The 14,804-nt window shown below is 36.7% G+C and overlaps 2 protein-coding genes across 5 annotated transcripts; one reads left to right on the top strand and one right to left on the bottom strand.

Annotated features, from left to right (window-relative positions):
* The first annotated feature begins 4,347 nt into the window (after nucleotides 1-4,347).
* On the top strand, nucleotides 4,348-7,737 carry LOC130717392 (26S proteasome regulatory subunit S10B homolog B-like). The gene is made up of 10 exons (XM_057567608.1): nucleotides 4,348-4,522; nucleotides 4,645-4,764; nucleotides 5,273-5,409; nucleotides 5,511-5,672; nucleotides 5,776-5,862; nucleotides 5,944-6,030; nucleotides 6,114-6,251; nucleotides 6,869-7,060; nucleotides 7,138-7,236; nucleotides 7,348-7,737. The coding sequence occupies exons 1-10, from the start codon at nucleotides 4,417-4,419 to the stop codon at nucleotides 7,420-7,422; spliced, it is 1,203 nt and encodes a 400-aa protein (XP_057423591.1). The 5' UTR covers nucleotides 4,348-4,416; the 3' UTR covers nucleotides 7,423-7,737.
* A 236-nt stretch (nucleotides 7,738-7,973) lies between these two features.
* Nucleotides 7,974-12,271, bottom strand: LOC130717393 (uncharacterized). Of its 4 annotated transcripts, none has more exons than XM_057567613.1 (6): nucleotides 12,137-12,271; nucleotides 11,469-11,707; nucleotides 10,988-11,128; nucleotides 9,835-9,954; nucleotides 8,491-8,586; nucleotides 7,974-8,378 (listed from the first exon to the last, which is right to left on the bottom strand). In XM_057567613.1, exons 2-6 carry the CDS (start codon nucleotides 11,685-11,687, stop codon nucleotides 8,220-8,222), a joined length of 735 nt encoding a protein of 244 aa, XP_057423596.1. In that variant the 5' UTR covers nucleotides 11,688-11,707; nucleotides 12,137-12,271; the 3' UTR covers nucleotides 7,974-8,219. The 4 variants fall into 4 exon arrangements, with proteins under 4 accessions (XP_057423596.1, XP_057423592.1, XP_057423595.1 ...); XM_057567609.1 differs by having other exon boundaries at nucleotides 11,469-11,718; XM_057567612.1 differs by having other exon boundaries at nucleotides 11,469-11,718; nucleotides 12,021-12,150.
* Between the last annotated feature and the right edge of the window lie 2,533 nt (nucleotides 12,272-14,804).

Below are 14,804 nucleotides of genomic sequence, written 5' to 3' on the forward strand. Positions count from 1 at the left end.
AATGAAGCCGCACTCTTTTTTCCTTTCTTTGGAGAGGTTTTTAATGAGGCGGCATGTAAAAAGAATGGAGACAATTGTTCTCATGTATGAAAGAGAAATGAAGATTATTTCAACAAAAGTTGCTTTTTCATTTTTTAATTTATATTACGAGTTTATGCAAAATAAATCGTATCAAGGTATATAATACCGCGAATAAACCTTTCGGAATAAGAAAGTATCGCCATCCAATATTGCAAGCCTTGGCAATTCTAGTGGCCACTAGAAACCAAGCCTCGTCGAAAAATCGACTAAGGTATATAGACCTAAGTAATAACAATAATTGATAACAACTCAAGGTAACAACAAAATTTAAAACGGTCTTCATTAAAAGCAAGAAAAAGGGGCGACGCCCGTACATAATTTGGAATGAAAAAAGACAAAAGGGGCAAGACCCCAAAGATAAAAGATGACTCAACAAAATAAAAACAAATTACAAATTCAAGCCAGATTCTCATTGTTGGCGTTGTTGCCCTGGCTTGTCCCAGCTTGAGGGTCTTCCTTCTCGTGATCCTCGTTCTTGTGCTGCTCATTCCCATCCTCGCCATCTTCTTCAGGCTCACTTTCATCATCGAATTGGGGAAGGAGGTCGAGGCTAATGTCATCATCACCAACTACTTGACCATCCTTGATCTCATTCAGCCACCCAATACGGGAAAGATCAAAGCCTGGCTCAACCACACTAATTTGCTCTTTGGCCGCCAGAAAGCCTTGAGCAAACTGGAGAGAAGCACGCCCCAAGATGGAAGCACTTAGGCGTTCGTACTTCTTTTCCAGATTTTGACACTTGGCCTGAACAGCAGTGTGTTTGTCGTTGATGGTTTCCTTTAGGGACTTGGTCTTCTGAAGGAGCAAGTCAGAAGCAGCCAAGTCATCAGCTAACTTAGCACACTTCTCCTCGGCGGCCTTCAGCTTCTTGTTGGCGGTTTCCGCATCGGCCTTCGCTCGCTCATATGCAATCTTATAATCAGCCGCCTTCTTTTCATAACGGTTCTTGGCCGATATCAACTCCTTCACGCACTGAGCCATTCCCGCCACAGTACTGGCGGCAGAAAGCGCGTGATGGATCGCCACGGAAGCAATGTTGGGGGGGCCTTGACCGGAAATGTCCTTGTGAATCCGGTTGTCAAAAGTACGGGTCATGAATTCCAGCCCATTGAAGTGAGGATCCGACAAGTTCAGCAAGGGGGGAGGAGCCTCGCCACCAATGGCTGAGCTAGGGCCAGCTTGGTTAAATGGAGTTGGTGGGCGGTTGATTAGCGCGCTTGAATCTTGTTGAGGGGCGGGACATTGTCATGTCCCTTCTTTTTCTCAGCCGGATGACTTTTTGGATCGAGAGTCGATTGGTGGAGAGGCTTACCACCAGCAGCACCTGAAGTTTTTTGACGCTTAGGGTCCCTGACGTTGTCAGAACCCGAAGTACCTTCATTCTTCTTCTTTTGCTCAGTTTCGGCGGCCCTCTTCTTCGCCGCTGCAGCAGACTGGGCGAGGTATTCCTTCATCTTGATTGGGTTCGCGTCAACCTTGCTTTTTCCCATCGTAGCTGTATGGAAAACACCAATTAGACGAGATACATGAACAAAAAGAAAAACAAGTTACGTGCAAAGATTATAAACTTACTAAAAAATTGATTTAAAGTGCCGGATTTCGACGCCTCAATCAAGTCGTGACCAGAAATTACTGGTAGTGTGCGGAGGTAATCGGCGACGCCTTGTTCAGATTCATCCAAGGCGTCGTATGAAACAGATATTTTTCGGCGAGGGTTTTTTTTCCAGTAAAAAGGGAAGAGAGGGTTATTGTCGGAATCTCGGAACAAGTTCTTTATTTCGGGCGACTCCATAACTTTAAAGTATTTTTTCTGCCATACTTTGTAATGGCTTTTAAGGGCGGTGAACCGACTCATGTTCTTACGGGCTAAAAGTGGAACCCATTTCAAAGAAGTAGGTTTAGTGGTGACTGACTTATAGAAAAGGAAGAACAAAGGATAGGTTGGAGTGAAACTCAAGTGTTCACAAAGAATTTCAAAGCAGCGGATAAAACCCTAGGCGTTGGGCTGGAGTTGGCAAGGCGCCACATTCAGAAAAGAAAGAACGTGACATATAAAAGGTGAGAAGGGAAGTTTGATATTCAAGTCTAAAAAGAAATAACCATAAACAAAAAAGAAATCAGGCGATTCATCGGTTGGCTCTTTGCGCAAAAGAACACAGTCATCCTCGCCACATGGAAGAACATTCAACTGAAGGTCTTCATTATTGGAGGTGGCGGGGTTTATCTTCGTGAACCCTTGGGCAGATATTCGAAGCGAATTAATGCTCCCAACACTGCTTCAGATAGAACGCAAGAGACACTTATCTTCAACTAAATGCGCGTTTGAGCGCCATTCAGGTGAAGACAACTCTCCATTGGAGGAGAGAATTGAATCTACAGAGCCGGCGGGACCGGAATCGTCGTGGGTAGAAGGCGAGGAGTGAATTTCAATTATGGTGTGGGCAACAACTTCCTCCTCCGTAGAGGGCGAAGAAAGTTCTAGGGAAGAAAAGCTGGCGTTTGGCAACGACATGCGAGGCAGTTTCATAAAAAGAAGAAAGAAGATAAACAAACTAAAAGAAGAAAGAAGATGAACAGAGTCAAAAGAAGAAAGAAGATGAACAGAGTCAAAAGAAGAAAGAAGATGAACAGAGTCAGAAAAAAGAAGTAAACGAAGAGTCTCAAGAAAGAGGAAGAACTAACCAGGGGAAGAACTGTGGATTTGAGAAAGGAGAACGTCGGCAATGGGGGAGCACCGCGCAATGACGACGGCCGGAGTAAGAAAGGTTCACCGGAGTTCAAAGAAGAGAAAGTGAGCGCTGCGGTGAAAAGTTTTCAGAACGAAAGTTTCAGGAAAGTGAAAAATGAAATGTGAAAAGGGGTTTTTATAGAGAGAAAAGGAGGAGAGAGAATGAGTGGGGAAAGATTGTGAAAGGACGTGGTATTTGAAATTTGAAAAGGCATGAACTGAAAAGGTGTAACTCCTCGAGACGCACAACCGCATTCATGGCAAATGATGACGAAATCCCGGAAAACAAGGATTACGTGCGTCAGTTGAAAAGACGTGATTGACGGTTATGACAAATGGCGGCCCATCTACAAAACGGCAACAAAAGTGGCGACGCACGAAAGTGGCGTCGTATAAATGAACACTGAAATGGCGATGAACGAATAAACAATAGAGGCGAACTACTAGGTAACATGATGAAGACATTTCGACTCATTACTCGAGTCTCATGTCTTGGGGGCATGTGGACTGGGCGGGACATAAAGAAGATTATGTCCCGCCCAAAATGAACAATAAACCATTGAAGATAGCCATGGCGGGAAGTGCGACACAACGAGCTTCTTCGCCCTCCCTTAGATGATGGACCCACAAGCCAGCTGGAAGATTCCTTTGGATTTGTCTTATATGTACAGGGATTTGGGCCCTGATTGTCAGGCCCAAATTTAGGAAAAGTCCATGTCATGACTTTACCCTCTATAAAAGGGAAGGTCATCAGCTTGTACAACTTAACCTTTAAAAACATTTAATGAGAATATTCCTTTTGTGATATTTTTAGTACTCTGCTAGGGTTTACTTTCTGTCAGTTTCCGACGTCAGATCTCCCTAGTACGGAACAGTCTCCTACACATTTCCCAAACTTCAATAGAGCTATCATCAAGACCTTTTATTATACGATTATTCATGCGCTTGAGAGTCTTTTTAATTTTAAGTCTGCAATGTTATAGTTCGATCTTTGTCCAACTAATACCTTTGTCTCCAACTCAAAAAACGACGACTCAAGGACTTAAAGGCCTTTAGAAAGGGATAGGGCACCATACTTGGCCAAGCAATCCACTGGAGCGTTGCAATCACGTTTACGCGATGGAGACGAACCACCTAATCCCTGTGAAGAAGCTCAACAATGTCATTCAAAAGCAGCACAAAATTCTTGCTATCCTGATCATCCAACGTCGACATGACCTCCGCATAATTCACTTCACATTTCACCCTTCTAAAGCCACAGGTCCAAGCGAGGTTCAAACCATCCTGCACCTCTGTTGCCTTTGCTGAGACACATTTATATTAATTTCATTTCATTTTATTTTTTCACCAATTGAAATATTTTATTTTCCTTTCCATTTGCTCTTCTTTTCTCTCTCAATTTAAATAACTAAGAATTTGGCTCTTTCTTTTTCTATTTTCTTCCTCTTCATTTTCTTTATTTTTATTTTTATTTTTATTTTCTTTGGTCTCAATTTCACCCCTTCTTGGAAACAAAGTAACTATTTAGATTAGAATATGTAAATGCAAAGTGCAATCTCACTGTTCTATTCTTCAGATTTGTTTTCTGCAACCAACTCACAACAATGACAGACGCTGCCGCTGAAGACGCCGCAAAACGCCGTAGTGCTGCGGCGGCGTACCAGAAGAAGCTCCTTCAACACAAGGAATTGGAATCCCGAGTACGATCAGGTTCGTTTCTTATCCTCTCGTTACTGCAATTCAATCTCGTTTTCGTTTTTCTTGAGTATTCAGAATGTCTAGGGTTTTGTTGCGATTGTGATGATTTTGCATTTTGAATCGCGAATTTGCAGTGAGGGAGAATTTGCGAGCTTCGAAGAAAGAGTACAATAAAACTGAAGATGACTTGAAGTCTCTTCAGAGCGTTGGACAGATCATTGGCGAAGTTCTCAGGCCTCTGGACAAAGAACGCTGTAATTGTTCTATCCTTTCATATCTGGCTATTCAATATACATATTGAGATTTAAGATTGAGATTATGTGCAAGAAGTTGATGTTTCATTTTTATTATTTATGTAATCAAATTAAGTAAAATTGATTTGTTTGTATATTTGGAGAAATTAACTGTAATTGTATGAGTGTGTAAACTTTGTGTAGGAACTAGGAATAGATACTCACTATTTAATTAGTTAGCAATACTATTTGGCACGAATTATTGGTAAACGAAACCTTTACGAGTGAAATAATTTGTCCAATCAGTAAAAAGATGGGATACAAGTTTCACTTCATGCTACAGGAGAGAGAAGGAAAAAAATCAAGTATGGCAACACGTAGGATTCGTACGTTTCGTTTCGTCACATTAACCATTTTCCTTAATTAGTTCATTTACCTGCTTGATAAGATGTCTTATTTGTTTCCTTGGTTGGTTGTTGTGAACTTGTGATTAGTGGTGAATGATTATTGTATGTTTTTGTTATCTCAGTGATTGTTAAAGCAAGCAGCGGGCCTAGGTATGTGGTTGGCTGCCGCAGTAAGGTAGACAAGGAAAAACTGACGTCCGGCACGCGAGTCGTTCTTGATATGACGACACTCACCATAATGCGAGCCCTTCCACGTGAAGTAATGTTTATTTGATGCATATGTTCATGTTCTTGTTGGGTTGTCTAATTTTGGTACCTTTTCTGAAAATCATCTGCTTGTTTCTTATCTGAAATTGACAGGTCGATCCAGTGGTTTACAGCATGTTGCATGAGGATCCTGGTAATGTTAGTTACTCCGCCGTTGGTGGTTTATCTGATCAGATAAGGGAATTGAGAGAATCAATTGAACTTCCTCTGATGAATCCTGAACTCTTTCTTCGAGTTGGAATTAAACCTCCTAAGGTGATTTGATTACCTTTTCACTGCACTATTTAGTCCCGGTCCTCCATTAGTGTTAAGTTATGTTGCTTTTTTTATCAACAAGTTCTCAATTCTGATCTTCCAGGGTGTTCTCCTTTATGGGCCTCCTGGTACCGGTAAAACATTGTTAGCTAGAGCAATTGCCAGTAATATAGATGCTAACTTCTTGAAGGTCAGTTTTTGTTTCTGTTCTGAACTCAATTATGTTTTGAAGTTTCCTTTGGTATAAATATACAGTTCCATTCTTTTGTAGGTTGTCTCAAGTGCAATAATTGATAAGTACATTGGAGAAAGTGCCAGGTTGATACGAGAAATGTTTGGGTATGCCCGTGATCACCAGGTAGATTCTTTTCTAAGGTTTCTTCCTTCCTGTTTATATATTCAATGAGAATGTAATTCTGAATCTCCACTTTGTTTGTTAAGCCCTGCATCATTTTTATGGATGAGATCGATGCCATTGGCGGTCGTCGTTTTAGTGAGGGAACAAGTGCAGATCGTGAGATTCAAAGAACACTAATGGAGTTGCTAAATCAACTTGATGGGTTTGATCAACTTGGGAAGGTATATCTTTCTTCATAATCCCCATTTAATTTAATTTGAAAACCATAATATTTGCTTTTAGATGAGGAGCTTTATCCTACTTTTGTATTTTGGTGGGAAGGCTAATAGATGGTGAACAATTGGTCAGCTTATAGAGTGACTGCATTTCAAAGTTTCTTAATTTTCATGTGGTCTTTATTTTTTTCATATTGTTGAGGTATATAATTTTTGCTGATGTATAAGACTTCAAAGATGCAGTTGCAAACATGATGGTTAATGTTAGCAAATAAATTCTTGTGTGACCATTTATAATCCAAAAGATTGAGCTACTACTCCATGACATTTTTCCTGTCTGGAATAGCGAAGTTGTAATGCTTACTTTTTTATCAGCAACGAAGTTGTAAAGTTGAGCTGAAATTTGTCAGGAATTTTCTCTTTGTCAACTTTGTTTATACATTTGAATTTCCGTGTATCTAGTACAGGTTTATTTCATTTATATGAGATTTAATTGAAATATCAACCTTTTCTGATTAATTTGTCTTCTGGATATGGTGATTGATTCTATATCTAGAAATGATTGTCAACCAAATTTTAATATTGGGTTGATAACGGAATTTCTGTCTGCATGGATGTTGTAGGTTAAAATGATAATGGCAACAAACCGGCCTGACGTACTGGACCCTGCTCTTCTGCGTCCAGGTAGATTGGATAGAAAAATAGAAATCCCATTGCCAAATGAACAATCAAGGATGGAAATTCTGAAGATTCACGCTGCTGGGATTGCTAAGCATGGTGAAATAGATTATGAAGCTGTTGTTAAGCTTGCTGAGGTGAGTCCAGTTTGGTTTAGTTTTGTTTGCCAATTGCTGCTTGTCTAATGTGCTTTATGTTGTTGCTAATTGCTCAGGGATTTAATGGGGCCGATCTTCGAAATGTCTGCACGGAAGCTGGAATGGCAGCAATTCGTGCAGAACGTGATTATGTGATCCATGAAGATTTTATGAAGGTGAGTTCTTTCTTTGAGGAAGCAATTTTCTGTGTATTAATCATCTACAAAGGGATTAACCCATCTTTATCACTCACGGGGAAATAACTTGACTTCTTGTTTCACTTCCAGGCTGTTAGAAAACTAAATGAGGCAAAGAAACTTGAATCCAGTGCTCACTACAATGCTGATTTTGGGAAAGACTAAAAACTGCGTTAAAATTCTCAGAGCCAGGATACGTAGGCAGTGCATTTTTTTAGGCCAGAAGGTCAGACCTTGGTAAGTAGTAGCCTTTTTGGGCTATGCTTTGTAGTTTGTACTATCTGAAAATGCAGTTAGATGAAAAAATTATCAACCAAAAATCAGATGGTGTTCAGTTGAGTTATTTTCCTAAACAATTGCATTGGTTTTTAGTTTTGTATTGGACATATTACTGATATTTGAAATGGGTCTTAACTTTGAGTTTCTCCCCATTTAAGATTGAAGACAGCTTATTAAATCAATTTGCATAGTTTAGTGTTGTGTTTGGATCCAGTTGAGTTCAATGTGAATGAACTTTCATTGCAATTGAAAAGTTCCGTTCACTTTTTGTCTCAAAGTGACTGCTAACGTCTATTTGCACTGGTGTCCAAACATTGCTTTAACCATTTATGCTAGCCTCCATATTAACCATTTTTTGAAATAATAAAAATATTGTTATCTCCCGGGTTAATAGGCCAATCAACTTTAGCAGCAAAATTGCTGTGTAGTTACATATATTTTCTTCACAAAGACAAATTGATAGCATGTTTAGATTAGCTTATTTTTTCTCAAAATCAATTCTGGCGTCCAAAAATTACTCACAGAAACTTCTCCCCATAATTGGTTTTGGCTTTAAAGTCAATTATAGAAAAATTTACAAACATGCACTGAAATGATTGATCAAGCCACTTAGATTTATCCTTTTGCACCGTGTCTCATCATCGAACTAAATAGCAGATTATTAAGTTCTCAAATGTTGATCTCTAGCTATGCTGAAACTGTGAGTTAGACATCTTCCTCCTTGTGTCGGCGTGCTTGATGCCATTTGTCATTGTTGATCTCTTGGTTAATTTGTGTTTCATTATTCTCACAATTTTGAAGAACCAGAAAGTGCTTACCAGCTGCAAACCCAATCCCATAGCCTGTAGCAATGGAAGGAATTAAGCACATGTGTGATGTGGGTAGCCCAGAATACAAAAGGAAGGTTATTTTGAGGAAAAAACTTCCTCCTAATGAAAAGCTAACAAATCATACCTTTATGAGAAATGGGTTGTTGGCAGATAAAGTTACATAAGTGAGACAAGGTCCAGCCATCATCCGAGCAAATGTAAATATTGCAGCAAATAGTATCTGTGACATTGTTCCAAATTCAGCTGTTGGCTAATTTAGATATGGTTCATGCATGCTTAAAAACTCTTGACACGTTTTGATTTATTTTATTTTATGCTTAACCTCTTATTTGCTAGTGAACATAAAACCATAAGATCCATTTCAAAATGACAATGAGTGATTACTCAACTATGTGGCTTGGGTTTAGTGCGCTGCCCCGAATGTTCTTTGATTGCATTATCGCAACATCTTCGGCAGAGCCGGCTGAGCTCAAAAATAAAGAGAGGGAAAAAAACGAAAAAAAATGATTTAAGAAGCATTTAGCCAAAGACCTAGTTTTAGTGACAAACTTGTGTGTTATTATGGATTTATGGGGTTTCTTATTTTCTCCTGTGTTTATCCTTGTGTTACTATGGATTTGTGATCAAGTGTGTCATGTGATGTATGGCATTATGTGTGAAGCATTGTTGTATTGCTTGTAAGATTTTCCCATTTATCTTATGTGGGTGTGGTTTTGCTGCTTTCTGGCTTTAATCGAATCACCGTTATAAAAAAAAACTATATCGCCCCTGTCCAAAAATACTATATTTTGCCCCTGAAGAAATAAGGTGTGCTTGTTGTTTCTGCAGTTATAATCCCATTAATGCTTGAATGTTTGTGTAGGAGATGTCTGAAGGGATTACCACACGAGTTTGATTTTGAAGCACTTATTAACATGTAATATTTTTAACAATGATTCAATTTTGTATTTGATTATATTAACAACTATTTGAAATGCCAAACTAATTAAAGAACATGACAATACATAACTAGTACTAGTAGTATACTTATATATTCTTTCAAAAAGGAAAGTAGTATACTTATATAATATTTTCAATTGCAATGCGCTAAAATTAAATTCCTCTCACATTTATTATGACATTTTAGATGTAGAAAAATGTATGTCGTTATTTAGCTAGGTCCGGTTCCTTTAAAATGAGTGAACTCACTTTAAAATGTAAAGTATCACAACTAGTGATTGAATTATTTTATTATTTTTTTAAGTAAATAGTCACTAATAATGCTTACTTATAAATAAAAAATCACTAATAATGCTTTTTTTATCATCTAAAGTACTCACTTCAAAGGAGGTGAATTCTATTTAGCTAAATTTAACAGCCACATTATATTTGGTGTGCTCAACAAAAATGTCGGTGATATGATATAACTAACAGATGCAGGTAATGCAGAAAGAAAATATAGTACTATGATAAGGCCTTAATTACTTACATCAGCAGTGAAATTAAGGAGGGTATCCCTGTAACCAAGCTCCTTCAGAAGCTCCCTCAAATGCAAGAATGGGCTTGACATTTCTGTTACCCATAATGCCGCCACCATTTCTGACCCACACTACTCACAGTCACTCCACATATATGGCAAAATGTTACTACCTTGATATCAAGAAAGCAATTTGGCAGTACTAGTAGAAATTAAGGAAATTTATTGCCAAATTTTACGGGAATTGATCACCAAGGTTTTGGAGAGAAACTCATTGTTTGAGTTTTACTCAAATATATTGTGGAAATTGTTTCCAGGTCTACGGTAGCGCATCTACTATGAGTCTATGAGTGTTAGGGCATAAAGAGCTTGATGTATGTTAATAGCTACTCAGTATGTAAATGTTTATTTATAAGTAAATTTAAGAAACTCCAAAAATAGGATTAAACGTACTGCTATATCATATAAACTATTATTTATAAGCTAAAAATAGTTTATAAATAGATATAAGTGCATATTAATAAAAAACAACTTATGAAAATAAATAAGGACAAAACAATTTATAGAGTCCAAACATTTACATAATGGTTTATAGCATAAACTCAAATAAGTTTTTGAAAACATTTTTTGTTTTGGTTGCAACACATGTATCCCTCACATGAGACAATTGTGTTCTAGGCAGGAACATTCACAACATGGTGAGATTAGCTCTTCCAACAGAGGGTTTTTTTTTTCATTCACAAGACTCGACCTCCAGATTATATAAGAAAAATCAATCATTTACCATTTTTATTTCAAAAAATATAGACAAACCTTATATACAATAGCTACCACACCATACACTCACTTTTGTAGTGGTTTTTTACCATCTCAACTTTATAACGGTAAAAAACCCTCACAAGACTTTGTGGCGGTAAAATATCTCCACAAAAGTAAGTGTCTGGTGTAATTTGCTGCCGTTATCGTGGTCTATGTATAAGTGCCCTTCTTTTATATATTTAAGCAGTGCTCTGCTAGGTATTACAGATGAATTCTCTTAAATACTCTATCTGTTTTTTTTTTGTTAATTATTTTTTTGTTACTCTATCTGTTTTTTTAATAAGGAATAGAATGCTAGACATAAACAATCTGAGTGAGAAATAATTCAATTCAAGTGATTAAATACCTTTTGATAATAAAGACCTGCTCCAATTCCAACAATGCTCACCAAATGGTGGATGGTGTTGTCCATATTGACTCTTCCATCAAAGAGACAACACACTAAATCATAAATGAGGTAAGAAAGGCTCACTGCCAGAACTTGCATCTGCTCAGAGTTCAAACATTCCACTTTTAAAGCAAAATCTACACAATTCATAAAAATGATGACATTTCCCTCAAAATCAACCCATAACATAGAGGCTCAAGGATGATGATTGCTCATACATTTATAAGAATTATTTTAACTATATTTCTTATCAATGTGATACTTTAACACTCTTCTCTGTCGTCTAAGACTAAGACTGGACATCTGGAGGGTGATGTTTGTAGCACTAGAAATATGACTAAATAAGTCTATATAAAAGGTAGAGTAATCATCGTCTCTGAACTAGTTTTTGAGTTAGGGTAGGCCTAATCCGAACTCTAAGATGCAATAAACTCAGTACCTTTGGATGGGAAGATTTTGAGGCCACAGGACAAATTGGACACTTCCAATCTTCGACAGAAAGGGAAGCCAATGTTACTGCTAAAGTTGCATGGATTGTAGAGACAATGCGGTTGGAGAAATCAAAGGTGCGTTTGGGAAAGATTCTTCTTACTAGGACAAAGGCTGTTGTCCATGAAACAACCCCAACAACTATGATCTTTGTAATGTAGTCTTCCATTTCTCTCTATACCATGCCAGCTGCAAAAATTCTGTTTTTGTTTTCAAATGAAGTTTCTGCAAATATATTACCATAGAAGATATACTACACTATAAGCATGTTTAGACTGCTTCTCTTTTCATAATCAATTCAGATAAGCGAAAGCTACTTGCAGAATTGATTTTGACTTTAAAATCTAAACATACACTATAAAAATTGACAAAGAAAAGTATGCTAAGCACATATAGAGTAATAGAGAGAAAATGAAATTTCAACGGAGTTGATAGATTGATACTTTTCTCCAGATATACAATATTTCTAATGAGGAATTCTAAGAGAAATATGCTTGCTTACATCTCAGAGTGAAGATTTTCATACATATGTATGTGTGATAAATTTGTGAAGAAGCTAAACTTTCAAACCTTGTAACTCAATATAATTAATATCTAAGAGAATGGATAAGAAAATACCACAAATAATAGCTTGCAATGGATGTAACAACTGCGGAACTGCCACCAGAAACGGGTGAAGCTGTGCAGTGTTGACAAGAACAGGTAGGCATGGACTTTACAGCAAATTATGACCCAACTACCATAATTATGATTATGAATTTATGATAGATGATAGATAATAATAGAAATTTTTTTGTACCTTTTAAATTTTTTATTCACCTCTCTATTTGACTTCTTCTTTTCTTGTCACACCATTCACCATATATTTTAATTAATTTCATCTTTACTAGAAGCAATACACACACATATATATGAGGCATTGAGGCAATATTATAAAAGATGAGAAATTAAACCAATTAGTTAGTACATCATGTTTTAAACTTACAGAACTGTTTGTAGTAAAAAATATAGTAAATGGTGAGGAATACCTATTCATATTTATGTCTCCCTTAGACCCTCACATGTATGTCGATATCAAGTTTAATGGGTGGTTTGTGGTCACCGAAGGGAAGGACCATGGAAAGATCAGACAACAAATTTTGCTATTAAATTATGTATGGAACTAAAAAAAGTAACTGATTAATGTATAGCTGTCAGAAAACGACAAATATTAATGATCTCTGAGAGCGCTATTTAATAATTAAAAGTAAAACATTTTATTAAATATTTTATTAATACATTGAATACTAAACTTTTAAATAAATAAATACTCATCTTTCAATAAATAAATTCTGTGCTTTTGGTTTTTTTAAATTTTTTTTTAATAAGCAATAAGAAATATATTGAATAAAAGTACAAGGGGTACTTCAACCCAATAGACTATCCACAATGGTTTCAACATTCAACACCCTCAACACTCCACTTTTTCTCTTCCCAACACTCCACATCACCTTCTCTCTCCAGTTCAACACTTCATTCAACTTTTACCCACTCCAATGGTTTTTCATTCAACACCCTACCCTACCACTTTTATTTCATATTTTGATTTAATTTTATATTTTTCTTTTTATGATTTCATAAAATTAAAATTTTCGATAAAAATTAAATTAAATAAACTATTATCGATTTAATTTAATTTAATGTTTTTTTTGTTTATTTAAATTAAATTAAATTAAATTAACGTAATATTTTTTTAACGTAAATTAAATTAAAACACTTAACAATTTAATAGAAAGAGGATAGTAGAAAGATAATAAGATGATGAAAAACTTGGTTTTTTTTTGTGTCCAAATCAAACGAACCAAGTCTCTATTTATAGAGAAAAAAAAATCATGAATTTTGGTAAAAAAATTATATTTTTAAAATTTTTTTTGAATGAAATAATTGAGTTGGAAAGATTAGGATAAACGAAAATCGCCCGGACCAATCAAACGGAGCCACGTGTTGATCTGCAACCCTTCTCTCTCTCCACTGGGTCCCACACGCAGGTTTCAACTATGTTGAAAGTTTTCAACACCTCTCTCCTCCTTCCAACTTTCAACACCCACCTTCAACACCATTAAACTACCATTTCAACATTAAACTACCCACTTTCAACACCATTGTGGGTAGTCATACAAGAGATAGAAGAAGGAAGTAGAGAATAAACACAGAAAATTACAAGTACAAATACATAACCCTATAAAAGATGAAACTACCCCACCTAATACCCCCTTGAAAATAAACTTAACAAAACAAGCCTCATTAAAACCTTGATAGGATAAAACCCCCTTGGGAAAACCTAACAAGGAAAAAGAGTACCAATTTTGAGAAGTCAAGAGGAATTTTCAAGGGTGTTTACAAAGAAAACTAATGCCCAACCCAGACCTCACTGCTAAACCTTCCAAGATCAGACCAAGCCTTCAACCAAGGAAAAAGAGTACCAATTTTGGTTTTTTTAAATGAAAAGAAAGTTGACAAAGCAGAATAGAAAAAGAAAGAAAAACGCGCTAGCCCGGCCTACGGCTTCACAAAAGAGACCTCATGGAATCAGCCAACAACAAATTGTCCAAGCCCTCATGAGGAGCCATCATCGAAATCATAAGTCTTCCTAGCGAGCTCCCGGCTTAGCCAAAAAGTTTGCACAAGTGTTTTGTGCTTGTTTAGCTTGCTTGACATGATGCTCTTTCAACAAATCAGCTTCGCCATCAGCAAGGGATGGCTTCCTTCTCTCTGTGCACTGTTTGTAATATTGTTGATGAGTCTGTTATCCACTGCCTCCGCGACTGCTCCTAGGCCAGGATGATTAATTTGGTCTCTCATGCAGTTTAACGTGTCTGCCCCAGTTTTTTGGGTTCAAGGACGCTTGTGTTTGGGTTCACCAAATCCTTGCCCGTTCCTCGCCATCACTAATTTTCTATCTCAATTAACCTATTAACATCACTAATCAAACCTATTCTATCATATTTTATTATTTACCATCAATTTTATAACCTTCAATTTAGGGGAAATGGGATAGAAAAAAAACTTTATGATCACTACTACAATAAAAAAACCACTTTTATATTTCTACCAATATTGCACTGTTAAAGTACATTTTAGTTTCATTCTCAAACACAATAGAATGTACCAAAAATTCTCAAACACAATAGTAACCAACCTTCTTTATGCATTAACTATTAACATGTAGTACAAGTTCTTACGAAATACTCCATAATAAAGTGGTTAAATGTTTTGTCTTCGAGAACCCCATAATTATTGTAGAGAC

Source organism: Lotus japonicus, chromosome 5, assembly GCF_012489685.1.
Source record: "Lotus japonicus ecotype B-129 chromosome 5, LjGifu_v1.2".
NCBI classification, from domain to species: domain Eukaryota; kingdom Viridiplantae; phylum Streptophyta; class Magnoliopsida; order Fabales; family Fabaceae; genus Lotus; species Lotus japonicus.

Bases quoted from the DNA above. Each gene is read 5' to 3' on its own strand.
- LOC130717392 (XM_057567608.1), top strand. From the start codon at position 4,417: ATGACAGACGCTGCCGCTGAAGACGCCGCAAAACGCCGTAGTGCTGCG. The intron at 4,523-4,644 runs GTTCGTTTCTTA...GCGAATTTGCAG, and splicing joins GGAATCCCGAGTACGATCAG to TGAGGGAGAATTTGCGAGCT. The intron at 5,673-5,775 runs GTGATTTGATTA...CTGATCTTCCAG, and splicing joins TTGGAATTAAACCTCCTAAG to GGTGTTCTCCTTTATGGGCC.
- LOC130717393 (XM_057567613.1), bottom strand. From the start codon at position 11,687: ATGGAAGACTACATTACAAAGATCATAGTTGTTGGGGTTGTTTCATGG. The intron at 9,955-10,987 runs GTATTTAATCAC...GACTGTGAGTAG, and splicing joins CAGGTCTTTATTATCAAAAG to TGTGGGTCAGAAATGGTGGC. The intron at 8,587-9,834 runs GTAAGTAATTAA...ACAATGTCACAG, and splicing joins TCCTTAATTTCACTGCTGAT to ATACTATTTGCTGCAATATT.